Genomic DNA, 27,709 nt, shown 5'->3' with positions numbered 1-27,709 from the left:
AAGTTGAGAGTCCTTAATCAGGCAACCAACAAAGGAAGGGAAAAGAAATCAACCTGAGATGAATGATTAATAGAAAGGAAAGTTGATCCATATGCACAGGAATTTATAATTGCTAGACGCCAACCATATGGTAGCACTCCAAGTATAGATGTTAACTTCGCACCTGCAAGACATTCATTAGCAGGAACACACAGCTGAACCCAGAAGGATCAACTTTTCACCAATATTTGAGGTACACACCACCTCCTTCTCCGTGTGGGGGGAAATCCAGGTGGGAGAAGACAAACCTGTAAGACTTTTCTGTTCCAGCTGAAACTTTCCATAGTTGGTGAGGAAAGCAGTGGAGTAGAATCGAGCTATTTTAAGTCAAGTGTGTGTTTTGCTGCCATTGTGTAGAAGTACCAGGCAAAAATTATGTCACACAACTTCATACTCACAGGAGATAAAAAAGATCTTTTTACGGTGCTCTTTTGACTCTGAAGTTGTGGAAAAACGACCAGAGGAAGAAAGAGTACATTCGTTTAAAGAAACTGGGCTTCCAGAACTATGAGAGCTGAAGACTGTACATTTCCAGAAGTGAAGATGTTCTGTACCTGACAATTCGCAGACCAGAAATGGGCTTTTTGTGGACTAGACTAAAACAGTCTCTTGCTGAAGCCATAAAGTAAACAAAGTGGGTTTTTTCAAGGTAACTAAGTATGAATGACCTTAGAGAAGAAATAACAGATCTCTTTGCAGAGTTTAAAAGCTACAGTCTCCAAGAGAGATGGCAAAAATGCAGCTTTGTACTCTTTGAAGTACAGACCACAAAGTGACTTAAAATTAAGTAGATACAACAGCGAAGAGGTTTGGGCAGAGGTGAATCCCATTCTTCCAGTAAAGTCCATCCTGCTGAGAAAAGTCAGTCCAAGTAAAATTGTGTCTTTCTAAGACATAAGCATAAGAGGGAGACTACTGATAAGCAGTACTAAACTGCTTGAAACCTGCTCTAGTGTAATACTGAAAAAATGTAGGAAACAATGAAGAGATAAGAAAAAAACTAGCTGGATGTTTTACAATAGCCCGGGTTAGAAGAGAGAGGCTCCTCTGCTAAGCAATAGGTTCAAACAGGGGAAACTTCCTTGGTGTTACACGTGCAAACATTAAATATACCCAAGTTACCCTGAATATCCATAGAAAGTATTCCCATAAAGAGGCTCCCAATTTCCAGACATGGGAGAACTGGATGCAGGGACCCACTGCAGTTCAGTCACAGCCCCAAGAGCAGAAATCACACCTGCTGACTCGCAGACCACCCTGTTTTCCTGAAGTTCACTACAGAAGGAAGAACTGAAAACATTTTAGGAAAATAACTTCTGGAGTGAAGCAACATTGCAGAGGTCTGTCAGCTGCCAAAACACCCCGCTTATATCTTTAAGAGCATCCCTTTAATAGATAACACACTTTCCCTGCTCAGCATTTTAAAATAAGGGCCTAATTATTTCATGTAGGAAAGGTAAGGCACGGGATCACCACTGCGAAGCAAACCAGGTGACTGAAAACTCCTGGAGGACAACAAAGACTAATGCTAGGGAAGGAGAGACACTCTCATTGTATATCCTTTTCTTTGATATGATACCTGAATGCAGCCAACATCATCAAATTATTAGGTCTGTAATTTTAGAACTCAAAGCCACTCATAGATCCTACCAAAGATGGCCTCGGAAACCTACAGACTAATTAAAATTTTATTTCTGGATTTCAAGGAAGTGATGTTTGAACAGAAATTACCAGCGGAACGTTACTTTTAGATGAGGCAGGACAATTTCCAGAAATGGACAACATTCGCATCTGAAATGCAACGAATGGTAGATGAGATCAGAAAGAAATAAGCTGTGTGCGCTACAGAGGAAGCGTTTTGGATAACAGGCAGGCTAGGAATGAGAATGATGTTAAAAAAAAAAAAAAAAAAGGAAAAAAAAGTGTAAGGGAGCATATGGAAGAGCAGACACTTTACATCTATCTGAGTACATTAAAGCCTTACGATCTTTCAGTTTCTTGCAACACAGAGTCTCACTCTTCATGCAAGCATGCCAAGGAAGGTAAGTTCTCCCAGTGGCAGCCCATTTCTAAAACATACTAGTCCAATCCCACCTGCCAAGGCAGCAGCAGCTTTTTATTGATTATCTGCTTCGGTGACCAGTTAGCTTTGCCCACATCCAGTTAACCATCGGACAAATATCGCATCTCTGGCCTGGCTTTGTTCAGGTCATTGGCTGAGCACTCAAGAATGGAAAACCAGAACAGGCAGCTGAGGTTCTCTAACAGGACACAAGAGGAGATCTCAGAAAACTGCACAAATACAAGATGAAGTCTGAGAAACCTCGATGTCCGAAGATTTGCTGTGCCCTTTCAAGGAAGCAGGCATGAAAAAACTAGTTGAACCAGGAAAACACTTTAGGAGTTATTGTTTTAAGAAACTTGACAGGAGAAAGAACAAAGTCATTGAAGTTGATGAGGGAAGTCACATACCGGTGTTTGTTGTCCTCTTCCTCATCTCCTATCCTATAAAGCAAGATTCCAACAGTAAAAGGTTAGCATGCCAAAATTTCAATTCAAGCATGCTGTAACACAAAAAACATGATGAACTTGCAGAAAATTAATACAGAGATCAAAGGAAGCACAAAAAGGCATGCATAAAATCCCTTTTGCAATTGACAATTTTTTCCTCCTGCCTTCTGATAAGCGAAGCTATAAGTGTTTACTATAGATTTTTTGTCTTCTAGGATAAAAGATGGGATGTGAGGGGGCAGACAGTGTCCTACTTTCAAAAAACTTGTGCTTTTATAGTGTTTAGAAGAAACAGAACAACGAGGGAGCATATTACCCATGAAAAATTAGAAGAGCACACAAGACAGTGAGAGAGAGAGTTTGAACTATCCCAAACTGATAATTACTGAGTTAGAAGCTTAGCAATTAAAATCAAACACAACGCTTAGACATTTTTTTTTGGCCGTTTCTGTTGTCTGGGTGGTTGTTTTTTTTGTTTGTTTTACCTGCGAAGCAATTTGGCCTTCAATTCTGCCTTCGTCTCATTCCAGGCATCTAGTTCTGGGCTAGTCAGAGCCGTGGGCTTCATATGGTCCAGGACAGCAATGTCTTTTCCTTGTTTCCATAGATCGTAACGTTCTGGTTGCAGAACCCTCACAAAGACATCCATGGAAATCTTCACCATGTCTTTGCGGCAAGTACACTGCAAGAGATTTCCAGACACCAACACCATGTCAGATCAGAGGAACTTTTCCTTTTCTCATCAGCTGAGCTTGCCTTCCTCCAGAGGCAAGCTGGCACTCTGCAGGCTTTGTCTGTAAGGCCGACCGTGGGTTACACAAGCAAGTGCACTGACACATACGTCGGTATTTCAACTCGAAAAGCATCGCCTCCACCTGCCCTGGGCGAAAGCAGAGACAGCACAAGCTGCCATGTGCTCCAAGGTAGCTGAAGACTCTGTTCCCCAATGTTTTCTTCTCTAAGCCCACCAAAACCAGGTTAGAACTTTCTTATAAATGCTACCCGGTGTATATATTACTCATCTGCTGTCTTACAGTCATTAGACAGTAATAACTTTGGTCAATACAGACCAGAGGTCTGAGTTTGAGCTCAGACCTCCATTTCCCCTCTCAGCCAGTCTCTTCTGGAGTTTCTCAGGCTGAAAAGAGATTAGCAACACCACTTTGTAACTGAAAAAGCCTTAAAGGAACAAAAGCTTAACCTAATGACCAAGGCAGTTAAACTTCATAATTGCACGTCAAAGATGTGGCATATAAATCCTTCACTAGACAGTAAATTGCAAAACCAAAAATTAAGCACATTTTGCTGCCGGCAACGCAAGATGGTTTGAACAGACGGACAAGATCTGTTCAGCTGTGTCCAGCTTGCAAAAATTAACTGGTTACTTAGCAAAAGACGGTAAAAATAGTGGAGTGGGAGAAGAATCAAAAGAGAAAGCAGGAACGTACTGATGCCACTGGATGCAGGTAATAGCCAAGACACCGGTTTGGCAATAATATTATTCAGGAAGCTCAGCCCACACAAAAATGGAGAATAAAAATACAGATGTGCGTCATGGAAAGCGAGCAGCCAGCCACCCTACAGCAGGCGCCCTGGCTGCTCTCCATTTTCCAAGCTGATAACACTGCATCGAATAAAACCTACCTGTACGTTGAGCAGGCTTTTAAAAATCAGAAGAGAAACATTGGTGATTTATAACTAACAAATTATCACAACTTGGCTCCCCAGTGCCCCGATAGAAGGCCTAAAGCAGCAAAAAATATCAAAATATTCCTTAACCTCCAGCAATTAACACACAAAGCCCCAGCCGCATTAAATTACTTTTACCTGTGCACTTCAGGAGACTAACCAAAGCACACGTAGAGCAATAAAAAAAGGTTAAACCAACAACATTCTGCATTTAACCCAAATATGCCTAAGCCAAAGAAAACATGCATCTTTCATCTCAAGTAGTGTACGTTCATTAAAATTAACCTCTGGAATGACACCCTTGCCATTGGATTCATCTACACAAAGACTAGATACAGGTTTTTTTACTTGGATTCTGTTTGCTCTGATGAAGCTCAGGATTAATGGACTGTCTTTCTTCCAAGGAGATTCTCACCCTGGACACAGACACCAGGCTGAAGGAGCATCTGTTCTTTACGAGCTTCAAACTCAAAGGCGGCACAGGATTGAGAAGGACACAGCAACACAGCAAAGTCCCCTCGTCTCATGGGGGCTGCATCTGCAGCTTTGCTGGGGGCTGTGAAAAGCGGGACCCCTTCTTAATTTTGCTCTAAGGTTCAAAGCATTGCTTGGCAGGCACCTGCGCTAAATTGCCTTTCAACTTCAAGTTGAGATGAGGTAATTTAGCCACTTTGCAGGACTTTTTAAAGCTGTTTCACCCTCCCTCTGTACCTTTTCAAAACTATTCTATCCTTTTTCCTCACAGAAATGCATGAAATTAAATGTGTATCTTTTCTTCTTTCATTTTTCACTACTGTTATTAAAAGCCTTATGGCTTCTCAGGAAGCTTTCGAGAGAGAAAAGGATTCTTTCCGTGCAGTTCTCAGCTATCCCACTTCCCCCAGCCCCTGTTTCTCATTTGGGCTACCTGCAGCCCTGCTACGGCTTGGAAAGCAGCAATCACTGAGCGTGTTGAGTGGGAAGAAGTATTTATGGCCAGGCACTTTCAGGAAAACTCGATTCATTTAATGAAAAATAGTGCAGGAAAGAAAGGCTGGAAACGCAATTTGGCCAAAGAATGGCAGGCCCACAGCTGGCGCCCATGTTTCAAATTCCTGCCCAGGCAGAAGCTTCTCACCAGCACCTCCACAAACACATGCTTAAGGGATTTATGCTGAGCACATTCACAATGACTTTTCCTTAAGAAATGTTAAAAGCGCCTGTGTACTGCTACAAAGAGGAATGCAGAAGAGCACCCCACAGCATACATCGCCGGTGAGCTATGGAGATTGACCTCCTCTGCCTTTACGGATATGAAAAAGGGCTGAAGAGAGGCACAGCCCACTCCCTGATCCCGACCTGGCACCAAGGTGCTACGAGCACGCAGATGTCAATCCCTTCAAATCAAGCAGAGCAAATCCTGAGTTGGACAGGTCTCCAGTGCAGCCTCCAACACCACAGAACCACCGGCAGCCTGAAAGGCTCACGACAATGTGAAATACACACAGATCATCGTGGCACCACGTACTGAGCTAGCTGGATGCTGCTCCTCACGCTGCTACTCAGAGAAACGACACCGTGGGCTGCAATCTCCAGCACGCCGCAACACCAGCAGCCTGCAGTAGCCAAGTTCCTTTCTTCATACACAAATCTAACATGATGTATGTTTATATTTCAGTTTTAATTTAATTTTATTGCTTTCACAGTAGCAAGCATGAATAATTTACAAAGCCTTTTTCCTCTGGGGCTTCTCCCAGATCATGCAGTTATATTTCCTCAGCTGCTGCAGTTCTGTCACATTCATGCTCCCAGAATGGCCAGGGCAGGGTATTTTTCCATACCCTTCCCTCAGACACAGCAGCAAGACCCTGCTAACACAGCAGACACCATACAATTGCAAAAAGGAACGTGTATGTATGTATTAGGGGTGGGAGAGGGAGCAGGAAGGGAGATTGGAGAAGGAGACTGCAGGGAAAAAGGGGTGAGAAGATTCCTTTGCAGCTAATTACATGCTCTGCTCTATTAGAACAGGAAAAAAGAGCAAGCCTGTGTTTCCCTGTCAATGACAGCCATTCCCATCAACTGCCCGTTTTCAAATACACAAAATCATATTTGTTCGTAATGTTCCAAGTATGTGATTTGGCCATAAACACACAAGTTTTCTAAGACGTATTATGCCTACACCACCACCCCCATCTCTCTTTATCCCAATCTCCGGGGAACACAGCTTTCATATTCCATTTCTCTCCCCCCTCCCCTCAAATTCTAACACTTTACTACTCCAGCATTATTAAAATTCGCAGAAGCAACAATATAAAATGAACATGACTACACTTACACAACCACTAAGGAGAGATAAGAAACCTCGTTTTCTTTATGTGAGCGAAAACTGAACCACAAAGTCCCCATTCAGGTATTCCAGAAATTCCTACTACAGATTTCCTTCCTTTCTTTTGGCAGCATAACACGTACTGGTCGTAGACCTGTGAAAGATCTAGAAGTGATATGGTCACCCAAAGCACGGGCCATGACTAAAAGGCAACATGAGGGATGTGCTTGTCATATCAAACTGGCAGGTGAGAAATGTAAGGAACTCTGAGATCTAATCAAACATCTTGGTGCCTCTTCTCTGCCTCTCCCCACCTGGTAACCAGACTGCCACACCGACCTGCTCAGGAACAGCACGGCTGGAGGAGTGACAGATCAAACAAGAGTATTTGTCATCAAGGAGGATTCATCTCCAAGGACCAGCTGCAAGTTCTGAGGAAAGTGGCAGGGGACAGAAAATAGAACAGTGTTAGGGGCAGTTTCCCTCACTTCCCAGCTAGTACCACTAAACTGAACCCCATCTGTTCTGTAACATAGAAAGAGTTAATGTAAAACAACCCTTCTCCTTATGTAGGAATAGTCACAAAAATGATCTACATAAATTGGCACATCTGGTTCTCATAGAAAAAAACCTCACATTTAGATGAAGTCAGGGCCTGTTGCAAGCACAGTTGTTTAAGACCCAGCTAGCCTCCCACTTTGCCTTAATGGAAGTTTGAACAGAAAAAAAAAAAACACAATGCACTCGAAGATAAGTTCTTTCAGCTATTATGCCATCATTAAATGGAAAACCTAAATCTTTGCTTAACGTTTTTTCATCTGCTTCTTCCTAGTGATGAAGCCTAAAAGCAGGGAAAGAAAATGATGGTTATGTCCAAAAGGTCAGAAAATTCTTGCTGTATGTTACAGGAATACACACTGCTCACACAGAGAATGCTCCTAAACGTCTCCCTATGAATTGCCAGGACAAGACACAAAGCTTCAGCTTTTGGCAGAAAGACAAAATCCTCCCAGTACGATGCTTTTAAACAGCTATCCAACTGCTTATCCGAGTACAGATGTGTTCCTTGAGATCTAGTTAATACTCAGTCAGTATGAGAGAAAAAACTAGTCTGCGCTCTGGTTTATGTCCCTTCCCTTCAGCCCAAAGTCACATTTCCACTCAGCCCCTTAGCAAGCATTGCTCCCACAGACAACCAAGTTTTCAAAAGTGACAAAAAACACACAAATTGCAGCTGGGTGCCTAAAAGATGAGCATCGGGCATTCTGCAAGTCACTGAGGAGTTAAACTTTGAAAAGAAGGAGAAAAACCTAAAATGCTTAGTTCGTGTGCTTAATGGTTGATAGTTGAAAGCTTGTGGGAAGGGAGATGAGTCTTGACCCCCTGTTTCTACTCTAATTACAAGCATTGCTGTAAGTCTCAACAACAAACCAGTTCATTAGGAAACCCACTGGAAACCCTCCACAGAGTTTCATAAACAAAACAATTAGGCAAAGACTTCCAAGGACTCCCCCTGGTCTCTGGCCGCAGGGCACGCTTTCTCCTCACTTTCTTCCTTCACTTGCTGCCATAATGTTCCGTGCAGATTTCTGCGGGCAGAAGAGCCGGGGAAATGGCAAGTGGTGGTAGCTGGGGAGGCAGTTTTACCCCACTCCTCTGCAACACTCAAAATACAGTATAAAATGTTATGTGACATGCTTTATGTTAGGCAAATACATCAACACTCCATCCAACTCACAGGTTTCTGGAGTTACATGGAGACGTGTCAGCCTTTCTCCCCCAGGCTATCTCACCACTTCTGCCAGAATCACCTTTTTTTTTAAGCTCTTCTACTATTCTGTAGACTACACCTGTACAGTTGCCAGCTACTCCTGAATCTCTCTAAAAATGATGGAACATTTTCCTGGGAGATGGATGCAACCCCAGCGGGTGAGGGTCCTACATTGTGTCTCTGATAAGGCTGAAAGGGCCAAGAAAGAAATTCATTGCTCTCAGCAACACTTACAAAAAGGGACTCGGTGAAATACCAGCTCCTCTGTGTTTGGACTGACTTGTTCCAGTACGAGGAATAACCAACATTAAGACCAAGTCATAACCACTGGATGAGAGCCTACAGTGAACACCATGTTGAGGTTATCTCATGCTATTATTTCTTCCGCATCATAAGCTTTGTGGATGGTAAAAGAAGTCTACGACCGAGCACTTTTGCTGGCAGAAAGCATGTCGTGTCAGCAGGTCAGCACCGTGCTCGTGCACTAAGGGAGCAGCTACCATGCACTGACATGGCTTAGCGAAGTTCTACAGCTCTGAAGTGACAGATGCACCAGACAATTCCTGCTAAGTCAGTGCAGTTAGCCTTTTATCCTCCTGTTGGATCAACTCTTTTTGTTCTTTTCGTTTAAAAAGAAAGCCAAAAGCTGTGATGGTTTGTAGGCCTGTGATATGACAGATAAAGCAGTAAAATCCACCATTTTGTATACCTTGTATGGCTAGGAAAATCTACAGGCAGTTTGTAGAAACATGAATCATTTCGTTTGGTGGAATATCAAGTGTTGGTATCTAAAGCGACAACCCAAGATCTGCCTCCAGCACAATGGAATTATTTTCCTTGGTAACAACGAGTATTCCTCAGTGACATTTTTCAAACGGACAAGAAGCTGAGATTTGTTTGTTGCATCTCCAAATGATATAAATTAGAATCAAGGGAGGGCTGATGTATAAATAAAGGAGGCAGGAGGCTGTCTATCAATCCTAAAAGAAACAGCAATCGAGGCCCCTCTGAAAACCACACAGCAAAAGAAGCACTTCTCTCTCTTTCTAGTAATAATCTGCATTCACCTGCATGCATTCTCGAAGCAGCTGGAGGGTTTGGTGGGTTACAGAGCAGAGGTGAGATCTGAATCCTGACGAGTGAGATTAGGAAGCGTCCTCAAAGACCCTGCAACAGAACCTGCTGACTGAACCTGCCAGTAGGGAACCAAGCTGCAAGAAAATCAGGAGCATGGCTGTCAGGAAAGACAAATAATTAAGCCAGGTGGAGTTTAAAAAATTAGAAGATGTTGTTCATAAGCAATCTACTACTCTAAGCACGCTAAAATAAAAAGTGGGCTTTATTTTTAAAAATGTTCTTTCTGCACAGAGCGAAGAGACAGAAGGTTAACAAATGTTGCCCTTCGAGGACAACAAAAAGAAAAGGTACCTGATGAGAAAGTGTGATGTGAATTCACAGCTACTTTACACTTTTACACTGCCTTCCCAAGTTCTAACATCATCATTTCTGCAACTCTGGAGCAGAATGCACTATTATTTATTCATTCATATGGCTAAGACGGCTCTTCTTCCTTTGTATCTAAGCCCCCATGTGTCACCCGTGAAGCGATTCAGTGGAGCAACACCAACAGCCCAGGAAAGCACAATGCTACAGCTGCTTTCAGAAGGGATTGTGATGGCCTCGCAGTCCTACTGTCCCCAAAGCCCAATGACCCCAAAGCCCCAGCTCTGACACATGAATGATTGGGGCTGGTAGCCTTTACCAGGGACTCCACGTGGCAGGGAAGCTGAGCGAATAAGCTGCAGGGAGCACATTCTTCACACAGCTATTTACTTGCAGCCACAAAGCACACTGCCACCTCTGAGCTATAAATCACGGGGTTAGTGAGGCAGGGAGAGGGGGGGAGACTGGCAGCCCAGCCACATCAGGACCCGACGGGCTGAGGGCAGTTCCCGGAGAGGCACCCCGAGCTGGCAAAGTCATTTCCAAGCAGCATTTGGGAAGCCAAGAACAGCATGCTTTACACCTTCCAGTAATTAAGCTAGAAGTAAATCAGACTGGGCAATCTTGTAAAGCAGATCCCTACCAGTTCAACGCCCTAAGGGTGAGGACAAGGGGTGAGCAGAGCAGGGAAGATGCCTGAAGTCCTTTCTGCCCCCACTGCCTGCCCTGATGCATAAAACGTCCTATTTGGGGGAGTCAGGTCCTGAGCAGCTCCTGGTGACCTGGACTGGGCGCTGCAGTTGCTCACGTGCCCCTTCTTCCAGGGCTGGCCAGAAACTCAGCTGGTACCACCCAGCCCAAAGCCTGAAATCCCCAAAACCTCCAGATTTTGTGATTACAGACCAGTATTTGTTCTTCCTTCCTTAGAAAAATGCTGCCAAGCAACCTCCCAGTCAGTACTTCAGAAGGAGATCTCAGAAAAGAGCTGATAAAACGGAGCGCTGAGAAAACTTCAGAAAAATAACTGGCTCCTTCCCACCTTAACCTGAAAGGCACTGTAAAAATTCCTTTTTATTGCAAAGAATCAGTGTTTTTTGGAGAGTAAAGCATTAGGAGTGTTTACAAATAACACCAGAAAATAACTACCAGAAAGGGGAAAGATTTTATACAAGAGCATTTTTTGAATCTGTCTTACAAAAGGGAACTACGGAAATGCTATTCCATATTAGAATATTTTTTTTTTTTTTTATTAGTATTCTATGCTTAAAAGGTCCAATTAGAATCAGTTAAGGCATACATACAAAGTAATGCAAAAATACAAGTTTTATTTCCCCTATTTCAGAGACCAATTTTATGGCACTACCAAGCAGTTTCTGCATAATTCTCAGGAATTTTATTTCTTGGGAAATAAAGGACATCTTTCAAGAGAAAACCTACTAGCATATGAATAGCGAGGAGAAGCAAGCTTCAATTTTGCAATGACAATTACATGCCAGGCAACTTTAAATCACAAACACTCCGAAAGTAAATTTGAGATCTGTTATTCCATTATTATTTTTAAAACGCACACCAAAAAATAAAAACAAAGCTCCGCCGCAGAAGCGACAGTTTGGAAACAACAAGCTATGCAAAAGGCCATAGTGTAAGCTCCAAAAGGCACCTCTCTTGGGGATGCCTTTATGTAGCAGTAAAATCCAAACAGAAGAGTCTTACTCGTCTTCGCCTTCTCGCCAGAGAAAGGAGTGAGCAGCAGAGGACTGAGCTGCGCTGGAGCGGAGGTCTCTCCTGGAATGCGCTGCAGGAGGAGATGACGGCTACTTATTTCAGGACACAAAGTGTAGGATTTGGGAAGGAGGGCAACTTGACCCCATTTTGTACTGAGAGAGATAATTCCAGCACTATCTCTGGAGTAAATAAGAGATAAAATGAAGGTATGAAAATGTCAACCGATGGTAACACAGACGCTATCATCCAGGAGTGTCTGCTAGTAATATAAAGGGAAGAGCAAGAAATTGTTCCCCTCCCACCCACTTATTTCCAGTCCAGTTTGTAAAAAAAATAGAAAAGCCAACCTGGGAGACACACTTGAATTTCTTATAAAATTATATACTCTGAAAGTGGCTTTTCAAACCAGAGGAGACTTATAGGCCGCCTCGACTTCAAGAAGGACACTTTACTAAACCAGTTGACGTTGAAAGTGTTGGTTAGTCAAATACGCTGCTAAGACCACCCTCAGCCTATTGATGGTTGCATCCAGGAGTTTTCAGATACAAACTGAACCAAAAAACAATGCAGAAAGCAACTGCGGGCTCATATAGAGGGAAAAAAATATAACAACAACAAAACCACACCACAAACACAAAGCACACTGAACAAACCCAAACCTAATGGTAGGGAATGAGAACGATCATTCACTTCCTTTCATTCATCAGCCCTTTTTCAACAAAAAAAAAATTAATGGTAGACAAAAGACTGAAGAGCACCAACTACCGAGTACAAAGGAAAGTGTTTCTCTGTAATTTCCAGGCTCTGCCTGTGCAGGTAAATATTAACTACAGCATACGAAAATAAAACCATCCCCATTCAACTGCATTATTTAATTGATAATATGAAGGCCTAAAGCAGAGTATTCAGATTACAGCTGACCCCTGACATTGTGCCACTATCTGTAACTCCTTGAAAAACCCTTTAACTCCTTTTTCTGAATCTCTTCGTACCTCACCCATTACAACAGCCCGATGTTGATGTTAGCCAGATAGGGCCGTATCTTAAAAAGGGCATCTCCTGATAGAGTTTGATCTCCACATTTTAACAAAGAATGCTGAAATGAATTACCATTAAATATTTGGAGAGACCTAGTGATGACTGCACTCCAGGATGACCTACGGGAGCCCCAAGATTAACTGAAGGTCTCCCTCCCACCTGTAGAGTAGCTGACAGATGTAATATTTAGCTGCTGCTTTCTGCATGGATTAAGCGAAGCAGGAACTGTGGTTGGTCTTAAAGTCAGTCACCTTGACTGGAAAGAAGTCGGCTGCAACAGAAGGTTCCTTGAGGACTGGTGGGAGACATTTACAATGACAGTAAATGAGGTAACAGTTAAAGAGCTGTTAATTCTTATACTTCTGGGCACAATGTCCAGCTGCAGGCAAGATGTCTATTTCCCAGTGGTATAGCACCACGTAATTAGAGACCTGAGGTAAAGGAGAGTGTTATAGCCTTCCTCTGAATCGAAGCAGATTGACATTTTCTAAGAAGTGGAAGCAACCAGTCCTGAGGATTTAAATATATCATGAGCAGTGACAGGAATTTTGTCCACCACATACCAGCACTGAGGCTAGAGAAGCACTCACCACACAGATCAGCAAGTCAGACTTCAGAAGCAAACACCTGCTATAAATAAAAAGCTGAAACAAAACCAGGGCAAGCACAAGGAAAGAAACCTGAGAATTCGGCTGAACGCTTGTGGCAACCAATGTGCCAAAAGCCTTCAGTTCTCAGATTTCCCACCTGAGCTTGGGGCAGGCTAAACATAGAGGAGACACCTGATAGATGAAGACAGTAAATGGTACGAGATTATTGTCAGAGATGGTTACAGCTTGCATCTAAACACGTGAAGCCCAGAAGGAACATCCCCATGACCACTGTAGGCAGATGAACACCCGTCCAATTCCTTTATGTCATCTTCTCCTGCACAGTTCTGAAAGGGACTCCACAACCTCCCCACTAGGTTCTGAACCAGACAGCTGATTTCGTCACCTGAGGGTTCTCCAAGCCAATTTCCAATGGCATTTTTAAGCATCTGTTGATCCTGGTTACGAGTTTACACAAATACAAGCACACCTACCAACTATCCGTTTCCTACACAACTCTGCAGCCATTTCGTTTTTTGCCAGTGCTGATGCTTGTTCTACAGTTTGAGCAGAAACGGTGTCTAAGAAGCTGATCTTTAAACTTCGCTGCATTCGTCATGTATTTTTACAGCCTAGGCAGGTTCCATGGTGGTTAGCAGAACATTTCATCTGTTTGGCAGGCAATTAGCATGGTTCTATCTATGGTTTTTGGAGGTAAGCCATTACCTTCCTGTCTCTTACTCTATGCCACTGACATGTCTCACTCTATTCATAGCTCTGAAAAAAGCAGAATTCAAATTTAATCCCCAGGATAACGCCCAGGAGAACATTAAAACTGTCTAATTTTGAACCTTACCTTGTCACCAATCTCACAAGTACTGGCAGGACAAGGAGAGAAGAAGAATCACTTTACAGCCACCTGGTTTCACTGCAGTAACACTACGGACCTATGGAGCATCACCTACTCAAGAGTTTCTAAGAATGTTAAAAATGACCATATTACACGAAGAAAAACCTGCTCTGATGTAGGCAAATATAATCGATTTGTGCCTGACAGCACAGAAATCAATATAGCCATTTCTAAATTTAGCAAAGCTGCAGCAGTTAACCAAAAATTGCACTCCTGGATGTCTCTCTCCCTGAATTCTCTTCTTAAATGTGCAGGCAGGTGGGGTGTAGAGAGTCAGCTGATGTTCCATTAAAGTTCCTGTTTAACTTAAAATGGGATTTAAATAAACCTTTTGCCCTCACTGTGTAACAGCATTCATACCTCATCTGGAGCCTGATAGTAAGGTATCAAAGGGTTAATTAACATGTATGCAATGTGTGGTTTAGGTAATATTAAATGGAAATCTCTGAACAGACAAGTGTCAGCAAGTGCAATGGAAATAAATTGGGCATCTCCTTCCACACTTCAACTTTCTCTCCCTAGATTTGCTCAGAGCTCTCTATGCTGCTTGTTCAGTAATTTCACGCTACGCTGCTTAACAATGTAAGCATGGAGGCTCAATCTAAAACTGCACTTCCCAAATGTCACTTGTTTGTGAACACATGGCTGAATCCAAAATTGCTTTTAATATTAGAGTGGTGCCTGCTGGCACTGCTGTAGTTAAGGGTCTGTCAGAACTTCCCCGATAAACCCCATTTTCTGGGGTGTATAACCACGACCATTTGCTACAGACAAGCCTGGCAGACAAGGTCACAACAAACTAACTTTATTTATTTATTTATTTATTTATTTATTTAACATTTCCAAACCAAGTTTGCTTGGCCATTTTTGACTGTAAGACACTTAATGCCAATTTGAGGCCTCTCACAGTTCTAGGTTTTTCTTAAGATCTCCAGCTCCAGAACAAATTCAAACGGACAACTCCCAGTCCACCTCCACGTGGTCTCAGAGCCCACAGCTACTACCTCATAGTCTGCTTTAACACCCTGAAGGACTCCAAAAAGATTACAAACACCAACCCTGGATTCGCATCCTTGAACACTGGCAGGGGACAGGGGGGACAAGTACGTGACTTTTAGGTATGAGGATTTTTCTGTTCTGAGAATCATTTCAGTTGCACTCTGAATCTTCTAGCAATTCAGAGGTATGACCTGGCTGGCACAGTGAATGTGGGCATTTTATACTTCATGGCACAGCCACTAGCATGCCTAACATTAAATGCTTTTACACCACTGTGGTTTCAGAAATAAAATAATAAAATCTATTTGTTTATTTTAGAAAAGGAGAGTGCTCGGGTGCCTAACTTGTTTGCTAACAGCAGACTTCTTGAAACTGTGGGCTGAATATTACTGAAAAACTAAACAAGACAGACACTTCACCTGTCAGTAACCCAAAGGGCTAAACTTACTTTCTGTGGATAAGCTTCTTGGACACTGAGCGCTGAGATGTTTGATAGTCAAGGACTGCCTGCCTGCAGTTGCTGAGGCAGGATATAAATACCAAGAGATGGAAAAAAGCAGAAAAAAAAGGCTCCTGTGGGGTAACAACCATCTTCCTTTCCTAGTTGCCTTAATGATGCTCACTAATTAAAAAGGAAAACTAGGAAGAAACAGCATGGCTTTTTTCATGATTCTACAAGATCCCTCACTGTCTGCAGTGCCAGAAACAGCACTAGCTTCGAGAAGCAGGAAGGAGTGACTGGCATTAATCACAAAGCAACCACTCAGGCTAATTAACACACAGCAATGATCACTTCTGAATATAATTATGCGTGCAAAGTTTCAGCTTGGGCCGAATGTGGCGGAAGGCATCACAGCACAAAGGTGAAGGGTTAAAGACAGCATTTTCAACGAGCCTAGGATCCCAAAGCGGAGAAGAGAGTGACTACATTCAGTAATCATCTACCTTTCTTAGAATATAAACCCTGGTAAAGGAAAAATGGGCATCATTACAGTGTTCCACAGATTGAGGCACAGACGCACTTGCAGCCCATTTTCAGTGGAGTTGGTTTTGCCCAGAACAAAGCATTAGGATGCATTATGAAACCTGCAGAGTCACGCCGAGTTGATAGAAGAAAAATAAGTGAAGGAGATGATATAAATGCTATTCTAGAGTGAAATCTAAGTCTGCCTTTCTGGAAAGGAACATCTGAGGCAATTTTACACTGCTACCCCATGGCAATCATTTATCCTTTCCCCAAAGACTGTGTGGAACTGATCCCTAATTTAAAAATTCACCGATTTTATTGAACCAGTTATGCTGCACTGCATCACATCTAATGTACCAAAGACATCAATGCATTAAAAACAACCCATTTAAGGCAGACTTTCAAAAAAAGAAAAACCATATTAATCAGTTTGAAATATATGCCCATAGCTGCTAATAATTCACATTTAAAAACCGGAGAAGGCAGTATGCATTCTTTCATGAAAAACTGCCAGTGCCCTCGGAACTGTCCAAAGTAACAAAAGCATACAAGAAATTTGCCCTCGTGAAATAGCCATACACAGCCATTCCAGCACGATTCTCCTCCTCAGACATGACTCAGCCCTTTTACACCATGCTGATGGTAGAGAAATTCAAATATTTTCAGGAGGTTATTGCTATATTCATATTAAAGTTTAAGATGTCTCCAGCTTATTCCTTCTCCTTCGGCATGTGCCTAATGAATTGTACTCAGTCATATCAGTCACCTTATTCAGTGTGAAATACAGTTGGGATAATTCAGAAAACTAATCCAAACTTATTAGTTTCCAAACAACCTCTCCACAAGGTGCATGTACATTCAGCACTCAAGAAAGTCATTACTATGCCCTTAAAATGAGGTGAATTATTAACAAGAACAAAACAACAACATGGAACAATGAAAGAGTATATCCTCAAAACAACTTCAGTTTTGGTCAAAAGGACAAGTCCCCCACTCAATCATTTTTATTTCATGAGCTGGTGGTCATAAGTAATCCCTCATCCAAACAGACACCTACTTGGGTTGCCATTTTTCCGTAGTCGATCCACCGCAAAGTGGCAAAGTTGGTAGACTCGGCACAGTTGAAGCCGTGATTGAAGCCAGCATGGTAACCGTAAGGAAAGGTAATCATGAACTCTCCAGCTTCCTGGGTGATCTAAAAAACAAAAAAGGAAGACATAGCCCACAGATCAGTTGAAATAGCAGTTTGAGAACAGAGTTAAATCTCTCTGGTTAAATCTCTCTCTCTCAACTGGAGGGGAGGCAGAAGAGTCACTGCCAACTCTTGGCTAAACCTGGAACAACTTCTTGTTAACAGCAGAAATACCAAAGTAATTGGTAAACGACATGAAAAACGACATGTAAAACGACATGGTAAACGACATGAAAAACGAAATGTCATGAAAAACGACAGTACAAAGGATGGAAGCCGTCACAAGACCGGAACTCTTTTGAGTCAAAGTTACAGAAAGGATCCAGCAGTTCAGAAGACCAGCAAATCTTTTGGTGGTCATCACTCCAGCTTATGTTACGTCTAAACCCATCTTCATATTCCTTGCTAGTTGAGCCAAGGAAATTGGATTTCCCACCTAAACATCCACTCTGTGTTGCAGTGTCCTGCTGAAATACACGCTACTTTTCACTGTATTTATTTCCTCACTCGTATTTGTCATTCTTATTCCCATTTGTTCACCCATTAGTCAAACAACCTAAAAATTACAGCTCACCATTTGTCTACTCACATAAAATTAAAACAGTAAGCAAAAAGATTGAAAACTGCAGATTACAGCTGTAATCAGAAGCCGATCAATTCCCAACACTTTTAGAAAATCACCTTTTAAAAACCTACAAAGAGGAGACATCGGGGAAGATAGAAAGGTAATTAAACACTAGCACACATTTTAAGAACAACTGGCAGCAGCACAGCACGCTTTGAGCAATCCTCCCGGGCCAGCTCGCCAGCTTACCAAAGTGTATGATAGCATCTCCCTTCGATAGACAGAAAAGAGGCAAAATTTGTCCTTCCCCTGTCTTTCTAAACCAGAAGTGCTGACCAGGCTTTCGTAACAGCCACATGACGCTGCTGGATTATTCCCAACAGCACAGCAGTTCGGAGCCTACAGAGGTTTTGAAGAACTTAGACCTAAAAACACAAGGATCGGTCCACATAGAAACTGTGAGCAGAAGTTAAAATATTTACCCACTACGCTGATCAAACACCTAAACCTGTTAATGCTATGAACGTTAGCAGCATTAAAAAAAATAAAAAATAGAAAAGAAAAGCTCATATGACAACACGAGAAGCTTCTGGATGAGAGGTGCCGAAGTCCGGTCTGCAGCCAGCTGCACGGCGCGTTCCCCATCCAGCCCCCTCCATAAATCAAAGCAGAGCGGTAGATTGCTAACTTCAGAAGACGGAAAGATTATGTTTCTGTCACGAAATCTACATCCTGGTGTCTTCATTTCAAGCCCGCAGTGTATGTCCTCCATGTCACTGCTGTCAACATTATCCCTACAATAAATTAGAAAGCACTCGAGATGATGGATAGGCCATGCAGAAAAGTAATAACTATTGAAAGAAAGCCAGCACAAACTGCCACTCATGGAGAAAGCCCTAAATTTACTGACTTCTGCAAGCTCTTGAAGAATAAATGGAGAAATCAATAGGAGATTACAGAAATACACATTTTTAATTATTAAAAAGCCCTAGTATTGATCTGCTTCTTTTTTTCCAGAAGTAAATACCATTATAGAGATTTATAAATGTGTGCTTATTCACTTCATTGAAGTCTGCCAAGAATTTAGATGAAGGGATCCTATCTCTGTTTCTAAAGAAAAATGGCACACATTCCCTGTCTCTGAATAATAGCGATCCTCCTTCAAAAGCTACTATTTCAGGACAGGGGTTATTCAGATCCAGGCTGCTCTGCCTTAAGAGATCTCCTCCTCCTCTTCACATTTAAAAACAACCAGCGGCTGCCAGAGAGTTGAGAGAATCTATCACAAATACACATTTTCACCCCGCGCTCTGTAAATCAGGATTAGGAATTATATTTCTTTAGGTAAGATGTTAATAATCCCCCTTCCTTTAAAATATAAAGCTTGGCTTTGACATGCACTAGCCTCTCCTATTTTTGGGGGGGGAAAAAAGAAAGAAACAGATAAAAATCAGATTCTTGGCATTCAGGTAGCACACATTTAAAGGTTCTACATATAATCAGCATGAAGGAGACACCAGACGTGAATCTGTAAAAAACCTTCACGTCGCAAATCAAAAGATTCAGAGCAGGAAGCCTAGCTAAGTGGGAGAAGGCTTTTTACCAAGCAACAAATTAGAAAATTCTTTATTTAAAGCACTTCACACCCCGTGCCTCAAACCATACAGAACAGTAAAGCTGACCTGGGATACGCTTGGAAGGAAAGCTTTCCTTTACTGACTTTTTTACGAACTCTTTTGCTCCTCTTGCATGGTTATTGATCAGAAACCACTTAACAATTATCAGTCAATGCCACTTTCCACAAAAACATGGAAAAGCAAACACAAAGATGTATCACTCCGGAGCAAACTCTGCCCACCTACAACATTTCAACTTTTGAAGTCTGACAAGAATTTCCTTCCTGTTCTGACCCTCCTGCAGACACAAGAGCACCGCCCAAACACGCCACCCGAATGACACGGCAGAAATTAATTCCCGTTTCCTGTTCTCTTCCGTTCCACAGGATGGGATACCAGCAGGGGGCTGCACCACAGACTTCACTTACAATACCTAGGTTGCACCAACAGGTACTTTTTAATCATTGTTATTTTCAACTTCTTTACATAAGCAGTGACCCCTTGTTAGGCTCTGTTCAGTGTGTTCTGGCACCACTTATGAAGCTGTTTGAACCAGAAGCTGTAAGAAAAATACCATTAATAGCAGCAAGACACAGCATTCAACTGATACTGCAGCAGAAAAGCAGCAGAAATTCTTAAACTTCACCATTTAAGTGATGTTTAGGCCAATAAAGATAAGGTCAGACAAACTTTTCAGATCACACTGACTACAGGTTTTGTACTCTTCTGTGAGTATGGATGGAATAGACATCTTTGAGCCTCCATCATCTCCATCGAGGGGCATCTATCCATTGAGATGCCACTCACATTCCAATCTGCCCAGCTACTTTCCTGAAATTTGTAGAATTAAAATCCTTACCAAAAAAAAAATCAACAATCAGATCCCACGATTAGATATTTTCATTATTATTTTCAACGGTATGTAGCAGATATCAATATTTTCACGCTTGGGATTTGGGTTTCACAGATAGAATTACAAGAAAAATGGTTTGTTGATCTGTAAGAACAATTTAATATCGACCATCGTGTGCAAACTAGGCCAAGTCTAGCCAGCCACTGATGTTGAACTGTAAGCACCACACATTGCTTCACGCAAGTCTCCCCTGCACTGACAGCAAGCTCATCTGACAAGCCAGATGATCACACTTCAAATTTCATTCATCACAGCCTTCCACCAGGAAAAATGAAACAGTCCCTGGAGCAGTAAATTGAATGAATTCATGGTTTTTATGCTATAAAAAAGCCAAGATCTTTTACCTCAATCTCAAAGAATCACTAGGCTCATCAAATAGGCGCCATACTTCGTCTCAGGTGGACTAACTCTAGCAAGATCATGCTTAAAGCTGATCAGAGCTCAAGAGTTCTTACTTAGAAAAAGAAGGGCATAAAATATCTAGAATGCGGATGATGCAAGGGGGTTGAGGTTGATTCAGTTTGATTCTTAACCAACCAGAGTTAAGAATCACAGCATCTCCAACTCAATTCCCTTTCCAACACCCAGACAGGATCATACCCTAACACATTGTCTTAACCTCCCTGGCAGGACAAGAGCTCCATGCGCTGGTAACATGCAGAAGCAGTAGCTGCTTGATTGATTCTGCACAGATATGAAATCCGTGGTAAGCATGCTTGGCTGAGGAGATTTACTTCTTGTCCAGAGACTTTGAGAATAAGCATATTAAAGCGATCACGCCAAATAAACATGACCCAGCATTTCAAATAAGACGACTTAAAAGATACATGGATCCTTACTGGCTCTGTGTGGACAGAAGGCTTGTAGAACAGAGAACCAGTATGTCTAACTCCAGCTTTTGATTCATACTGGATCCAGGAGAAAAAAAAATAAACTTGCATTCAAGAATTAGTTGTGAGTTATGCAGCCTATTGATAAGCCATAGCACCTGAATTAGAGTTTAGCCCTGTCTACCTGGAGAAGCTCCGTAAATGACAAAGTTACAATCTTTAAGTTAGCTCTTGTGAAAGGTTTTATGAAAAGGAGGTACTTCACAAAGCATGTCCTAGACAAACCACAAATCCTCATTTACAGGTATCCAGCTGGTTTAAACTGATATGACACATTTAGCATAATAATGCATTTAGAAATTAAGCAAATTGCTCCCCGGGGGCTTGCAATGAATTGTTTCCTTAAAAGAGGGGGGTTGTGGTTTGCACAACTCAGCAGCTTACCAGCATCTCCAAAGCATCTTTTTGGTACGTACCCGGTCAAAAGGAATGCCGTACTTCTTCAAGATTGAGGGCGAAATGAGGGTCATCTTGTGACGGAGGAAAGCGTCGCATCCCTGAGAGCTTCCAGGAAAAAATCCTGTGGAGACATTACAAAGAGGACTATCAGTTCTGGAGTGTTATATCCAATCATTATTTAATCAGAGATAAGATGACAAAATGAAAACCTGCCTAAATACTTCAGATAGATAAAAACAATAGGCATACGACTAAAGATGTCAGTAGTTAGCACATGCCTCGCTGTTTAAAATACCACATAAATCTTGTGGGGAAAAAAAATTGCACGTTGATGCACATAAGTGTTAATCCCATTCAAGTTGAGAGTTAGGTTGTAAATCATACATATTTGGGCATAAGCAACTTGGCCAGAGTTTCAGCAAAATCCTAACAAATTAAGAAACAGAACCTGGCTGTCTCACGTTTGGGCTAGACTCTGAGCCACCCTTTTTCTGAATATGGACAAGGAAAAATTGACAAGCATGCACCATCTACTCCATACTGATATGTCCTTTTTATACCTTCTTTGATGGGCAGCTATATTATTCCTGGGAAAGTAACACAACTGTTATCAAACGATTCCAGAACGATCTGCCCTACATACCAGCCTAAAGGGAAAAAAAAAATAAGCATGCAGATGTTAATATGCAGTCAAAAGAAAGAGACAAAACAAAACAAATCCACTACAAGGTAGTGGAAAAAGGGACACTTATTCACGGGCCACGGCAGTCACTCCTAAGTCTGGCAGAGCCAGCGTCATCTGACTCAGCATCTCAACAGTACAAAGTGCAAGTTCAACCAGAGCTACAAGATCCACACCAAGTCATTAAAACAAACCACAAATAATTAAGAGTAGGGTAAAAACCAAACAAAACTCTTGATGTCAGTACTGCCTTCCCCAAAACATCAGCAAGACCGATGTAAAAGCACTGTGTTCAAGACCATGTGTGCGGGTGATTCAATCAACAAATTATGTGTTTATAGGGATTAAAAAAAACACCACCATTTAGGAGAAAGAAAGAAAAAAAAAAGGCAACCAAGCTCTGGAAACAAAACTAATTGATGGGATATAATGGAAGGGGCTTCAGAAAGTGAAAAAAGGATTGCTGGATTCCAAGTTTTCTTATGTTTTTGTCCTAAAAGCATTTCAATTACAATTATGACTGTCTACTACCCAGTCTGTCATCCTTCTCTGCACTTCCTCTTTTTAATGCACAGTTTAAGTGGCTCTCATTAAAGCCACTAATAAAGAAGCACATTTTAAGTGATTAGCACCAATAACATGGCAACACATTAACATTCTCTCCATGGGCTCCACAACTCTCCCAGTGAGCCCATTTACAGCTCAGCTATTCATTTTCCATATTAATTGCACACTCATCTCTCCATAGTGAACCTCTTCATAGCATAGACCACTGATGCACAGGACAGGGAGGATGCCCAAGCAGTAATGCTGCTTCATTGTAGTTTTAAAGCATTACTCATCCCAACTTCCATAAGGCAACAACCAGCATAAAATAAATCATTGATAATTTGTGTCCGGTTTATTGCCAGCCATCACTGTGCTTCCAAAACTGATCATCAGTAAAATGAAGTTACAAACAGCAAGAGTCTTAATATTACCGTGTCAGACTTTGGTGTGATATTTCAGATTCTACAGAACACGAGTCATCTAGATTTATTAACTTTCCAATAGATGAAACAGTAGCTTCCATAAAACCTGACAAATGATTAAACAGAACTCTGCAGACCCGAAGTAACTTTGAAATACAACTTTTCCTGAGCAACATTTTTTAATATTAGTAATATTTAGGGATATTGTTTTCCTCTGCATTAAGAGACAATACAACCATGCCCTAGGAAATTTATACCCATTTATTCTATATTTATCCTACACTGTCAACTGATCCCTTCAACACTCTCCCCTTTTTTATTCAAGTGAAAAACAATCTCTATAATGACAGTCAGCAAGAAACACCATTCCTATGAATACCTACTTTACCGATATTATTATTATTTTGCATCAGAATACATGCAGCCTTCCAGATCTTCCTGCCTTAGTACAGCAGTGCCTTTGCAGCATTATCTTCAACAACAGATTTAAATCATTAAAGCATGCCTCATCGAAGATGAAACGTGTAGATTTCGAGTTAATTATTCTGGGACAGCAGCTTTTTTTAGCTGGGCAGCACTCAGAACATTTGCAAGTACGCAAAAATAGCAACAAAGTACAAACACAACATCAACAAATAAAAATATGTATTTTTGCAGTCAGTCATCTTTCCTGAAGCTTCCACCGTTACCAACTGGAAATCAGAAGTGCCCACACCAGAACACTGATGCCTGTGCTCGCCGTTCTCACCAAAGGCAGGAGGCAGCTTGCAGGATGACCTTGGCAGGTACTCAGGCAACAACACGCACACAGGGTTTTCGGCAGCTGAGGCTGGCACTTTGTAAAGCCAAAAATTACAGCCAGCCTGGTGAGAGGTGGAAGTTTATCACAGCTCAAGCTAGCCCTGCTTTCTGAGATGGACTTTATTGTACTAAGAAGATGAAGAGGGACAAGGCTGGAATAAAAGGCAAGCCGCCAAACACTGTGCATCATCGCACGGGGAAGCAAGAACTCCCCTAGCTGTTCTCCATGAATGCTGTTGCTGCATTTGTAGGCACGTGCCTAGTTAAGATCAAAAGTAATCAATGCCAGTGCTGTATATGTAACATTGACAGAGTAGTGAGAAAGAATGGTTTATACCACACTGTTTCCCAGCAGAATGTGTGTAATGGGAGGGAATTATCACAAAGACCCCAAAGGCCACACGCCATAGATCCAGAGCAAGAGTTCTCAAGTCACTGCCACAAACCTCCTGTTACACATGGAGATGCACAATGCATCTCTTATTAAAGCCATTTCCCACACATGGTCTCACTGCCTCAAAAATCAAGTTTTTTTCCATCAATTTTAGTTAGGGCCATAGCGTGTCAGAAGTCTGAGGCTTTGAGAAAACAGTTGCACTGGTAGGAAATGTTCACAGCGCTTCTGACAAGATGACAAGCTTTCTGCCCCTGAAACTATTATACCAATGCGGGTTCATCAAGCAGCTCTCGCAATAGTAAATTATAGTTGTCAGTTCAAAATCAATTCTTTGTAAATCCGTTTGAAAATTAAGGGTAGGATTCTCCTCTAGGATGCTTTAATTTTCACTAGGAAGATACCTGTGTATTTGTCCAAGCAGCATTAAGATGGGAAGAAGCTAAGCTTACCTTTTGCCAGGCGTTCCAACCTCTTGCCGTGTTCTGGAGGAATGGCATACCTAGGAGAAAGTCAGAGAAGAACAAAAAAATCATACCGCAACCTAAAAACAGTGAAATAAAAATGGGCTAAAAACAACCGTGGTAATAACTTTCAGCACAGCACAAGTACAATTAACGTCTGGAAACATAACCAAAAATTTCGAGGTCTGGAAGGTATCAACACGAGTATAACACATGGGGGAAAGCCAGTATTCCCATCAAAGCCCTCAGACACGTTACACAAGGCGAGATATTTGTCTGTGATTGTTTAAAACACAATCACAGGACTTCATAAGGTAGAGGGATAACTGAGGTGACAAAGTGATGATACAACAGAAATAATTCAGCACAGGGAACAGCAGGCTTGGTTTCCACAGGAAAGACAGCTGCAAATTAAAACCATAAGGCTGTGCTAAAGATTAACAAGTAAGACATTTCAGAGAAGCTGAGAAGGTGTGAGGGAGGGTCTGTGTGTGTTGGCATACCTACAGGAAATGAAGATAAACATTTTTCAAAGAAAAATGCAAATCTTTTAGGTTTTATTCAGAAAAGTACGTACTATTCATAACAGCAGTCAATCCTTGTCTATGTGCTAGATTGTGTTATCTGATGTGAGAGGAACAGAATTAAACTTTTGGGTAATTTTCTTGAAGAGGTGAATGGAAAAAGCAGGGTCTTGTGAGGAAAACAGCATTAAAGGATATGGGGAACAACTTCTCAACATTTTAAAGAAAGCTTTGTATGACTGATGGAGAAAGAGTGCAAAAAAAGTTTCAGATGTGTTCCCCCTCTGCCTCCCAAAAGTTCTTAGTTAGCTTACTGCTCTGAAGTTATACGAAGTTATATGAAGTTATTCACAGAAGCAAAATTCAGGTGTCAAGATTTTATATATTCAGGCTACGAGGTAACTGAATACCATGATATACTTAAACATGTTTAAAAAGATGACAAAAATAATGTCAGTGGAATTTTTTAAACTGTTGTTTACACACTGCATCAAATTAAACATGGCTCTCATACTCATTTTTGTAACAGTAAGAGAGAATTTTGAAAATTTATATGTGAGAATTACATTTATTACTAGCTATAACTTCTGCACGACGTGAATAATAAAAAATGAGTTATTTTTGTTATTTTCAATAAAGTTGTCAAAACCATCACGTCTCATTATAACAAGTTGAAAACAGGATATTGTAAGCAGGCAACTGCATGATCTCAACAACAGCTAAAGAGTATTGCTCTGCTAATGATAGCATCTCTCAAAGTTTTAAGGGCTTTCAGCCCGTCCCCTTGCTCAGCTTCTCAATTTTCAACTTAAAAGTTTATTTACAAAGTGAGGAGAAAGAAAGGAGTCATATCCCATATTGCTTTTGTCCACAAACAAAAATTTACCTTTTGTGATCTAGCAGGTTAGAAAGGATAACCAAGGGAAGAAATCATACATAGGATGCTTCAAGAAAGATTTAGACATTAAGCCGATTTAAATTGATGGCTTAAAAAAAATCTAAGGGAAAACACTATGTAGCACCTAATCTTATAAAATAATAAACATAGCAAAGGGCTCCCAATGTCCTCTGACCAAAGTTTAACAGTGCCTTAAATTGCATAATTGTCAAACAATTCAATTTCGTTTGTCTAGGACAAAGCTAGTAACTTCCATTTTACAAAGACCATTCATCACTTACATAAATGTGATAAAACTAATCCCGATCCAAAGCTCCTTTGTGGGATTAATGTCCCTTAAAACAGGGAAATGAGACATTCCATTTCTTCTGGGAAAAATGCTGAAGGATTGGGAAAGAACTAATTTATGGCTACAAGGCTGCTGATGATTAATGTAATATCCCCAGTCTACAATGCAACCTTCACTTAATTAGTGTCTGTAATTGGGAGTTGTAAAGATAAGATTAATTGAATCTTGAGGATGTTAAAAGTTTAATACATTGGAACATGGTTATTGTGCTATCTGAAACTGCAGACCGCAAAAAGCCAAGCTGAGCTTTGGAGAGCAGTCCAGGGAGAAACAAAGAAAAAGGACTTGCCTGGATAGAAACCAGCAAGAAAGGAGGAATTTCCAGCTTATAAACAAGAACTATACGGAATAATAATATACAAATCAGAACACCCTACCACAGAACAGCCTCTCGGTAATAGCTGACTCCAATTTTATAAATTAACTTCTTTGTTTGGACCAAGTATTTTAGGAAACAGTCTATACATCCTTATAAATGTATTCTTAGAAATTCACAAAGTTAACTGCAGAAGAGAATTAAGAGTAGGTCAAATTCTGCGTTAAGTTGCACTCACAAATCTGACCGATTTACATAAAGATAGGCAATAAAGAAAGAATTTGGGCTGCTATTTAAAACCAGTAATAGAAACAGAAGGCTTCTGCAAGCATTGCACAGATTGAGCTAGCTAGCTGTATATGATCAGACATAAAATGATTGATTACAAGGTAGAATAACAATGGAGGTGACATGGAAAGATTCGAAATTGCTGCAATCAAAGGAGTATTGTAATTGAGCATATAAGCATCCACAAAGGGCTGCCTTTTGTGTAAGACCTTATGGTAGCATCCTCCCGCTTTCACTGTGAAAAACGGCCAGGCACTTATTAGGAACAAAATACTTGACAGAGGGAACTGACAAAGCACTGTCACTGAAGACGATTTCTTACCGTCCTTCTTGCACCCACAGGTTGGGGTTCAGATCAACAACAAAATATCTTTAATTCCAGAGACAGCTGCCAAGATTACGCATGGTAATGCATAGCCAATTACTTCTTTTTCTATACGCATCACTTCGAACACTT

General features: G+C 41.3%; 1 protein-coding gene across 3 annotated transcripts in view; it reads right to left on the bottom strand.

The window, feature by feature from the left end:
* KDM4B (lysine demethylase 4B) overlaps positions 1 to 27,709 on the bottom strand; it is a 91,023-nt gene that overhangs the window by 30,210 nt on the left and 33,104 nt on the right. For 2 of the 3 annotated variants that reach the window (XM_084498374.1, XM_084498375.1), the window contains exons 6-10: positions 24,866 to 24,915; positions 21,583 to 21,686; positions 17,048 to 17,185; positions 3,036 to 3,232; positions 2,512 to 2,544 (exon numbers count right to left, since the gene is read on the bottom strand). In XM_084498374.1, coding sequence (XP_084354500.1) covers positions 2,512 to 2,544; positions 3,036 to 3,232; positions 17,048 to 17,185; positions 21,583 to 21,686; positions 24,866 to 24,915 — 522 coding nt within the window. The remainder of the gene's footprint in view (positions 1 to 2,511; positions 2,545 to 3,035; positions 3,233 to 17,047; positions 17,186 to 21,582; positions 21,687 to 24,865; positions 24,916 to 27,709) is intronic. The other variant, XM_084498376.1, reaches the window with a different exon arrangement.

Source organism: Aythya ferina (assembly GCF_964211825.1).
Source record: "Aythya ferina genome assembly, chromosome: 26".
In the NCBI taxonomy this organism is placed as follows: domain Eukaryota; kingdom Metazoa; phylum Chordata; class Aves; order Anseriformes; family Anatidae; genus Aythya; species Aythya ferina.
Note: the sequence above shows the minus strand (reverse complement) of the source record. Positions and strands in the feature narration are given on the sequence as shown.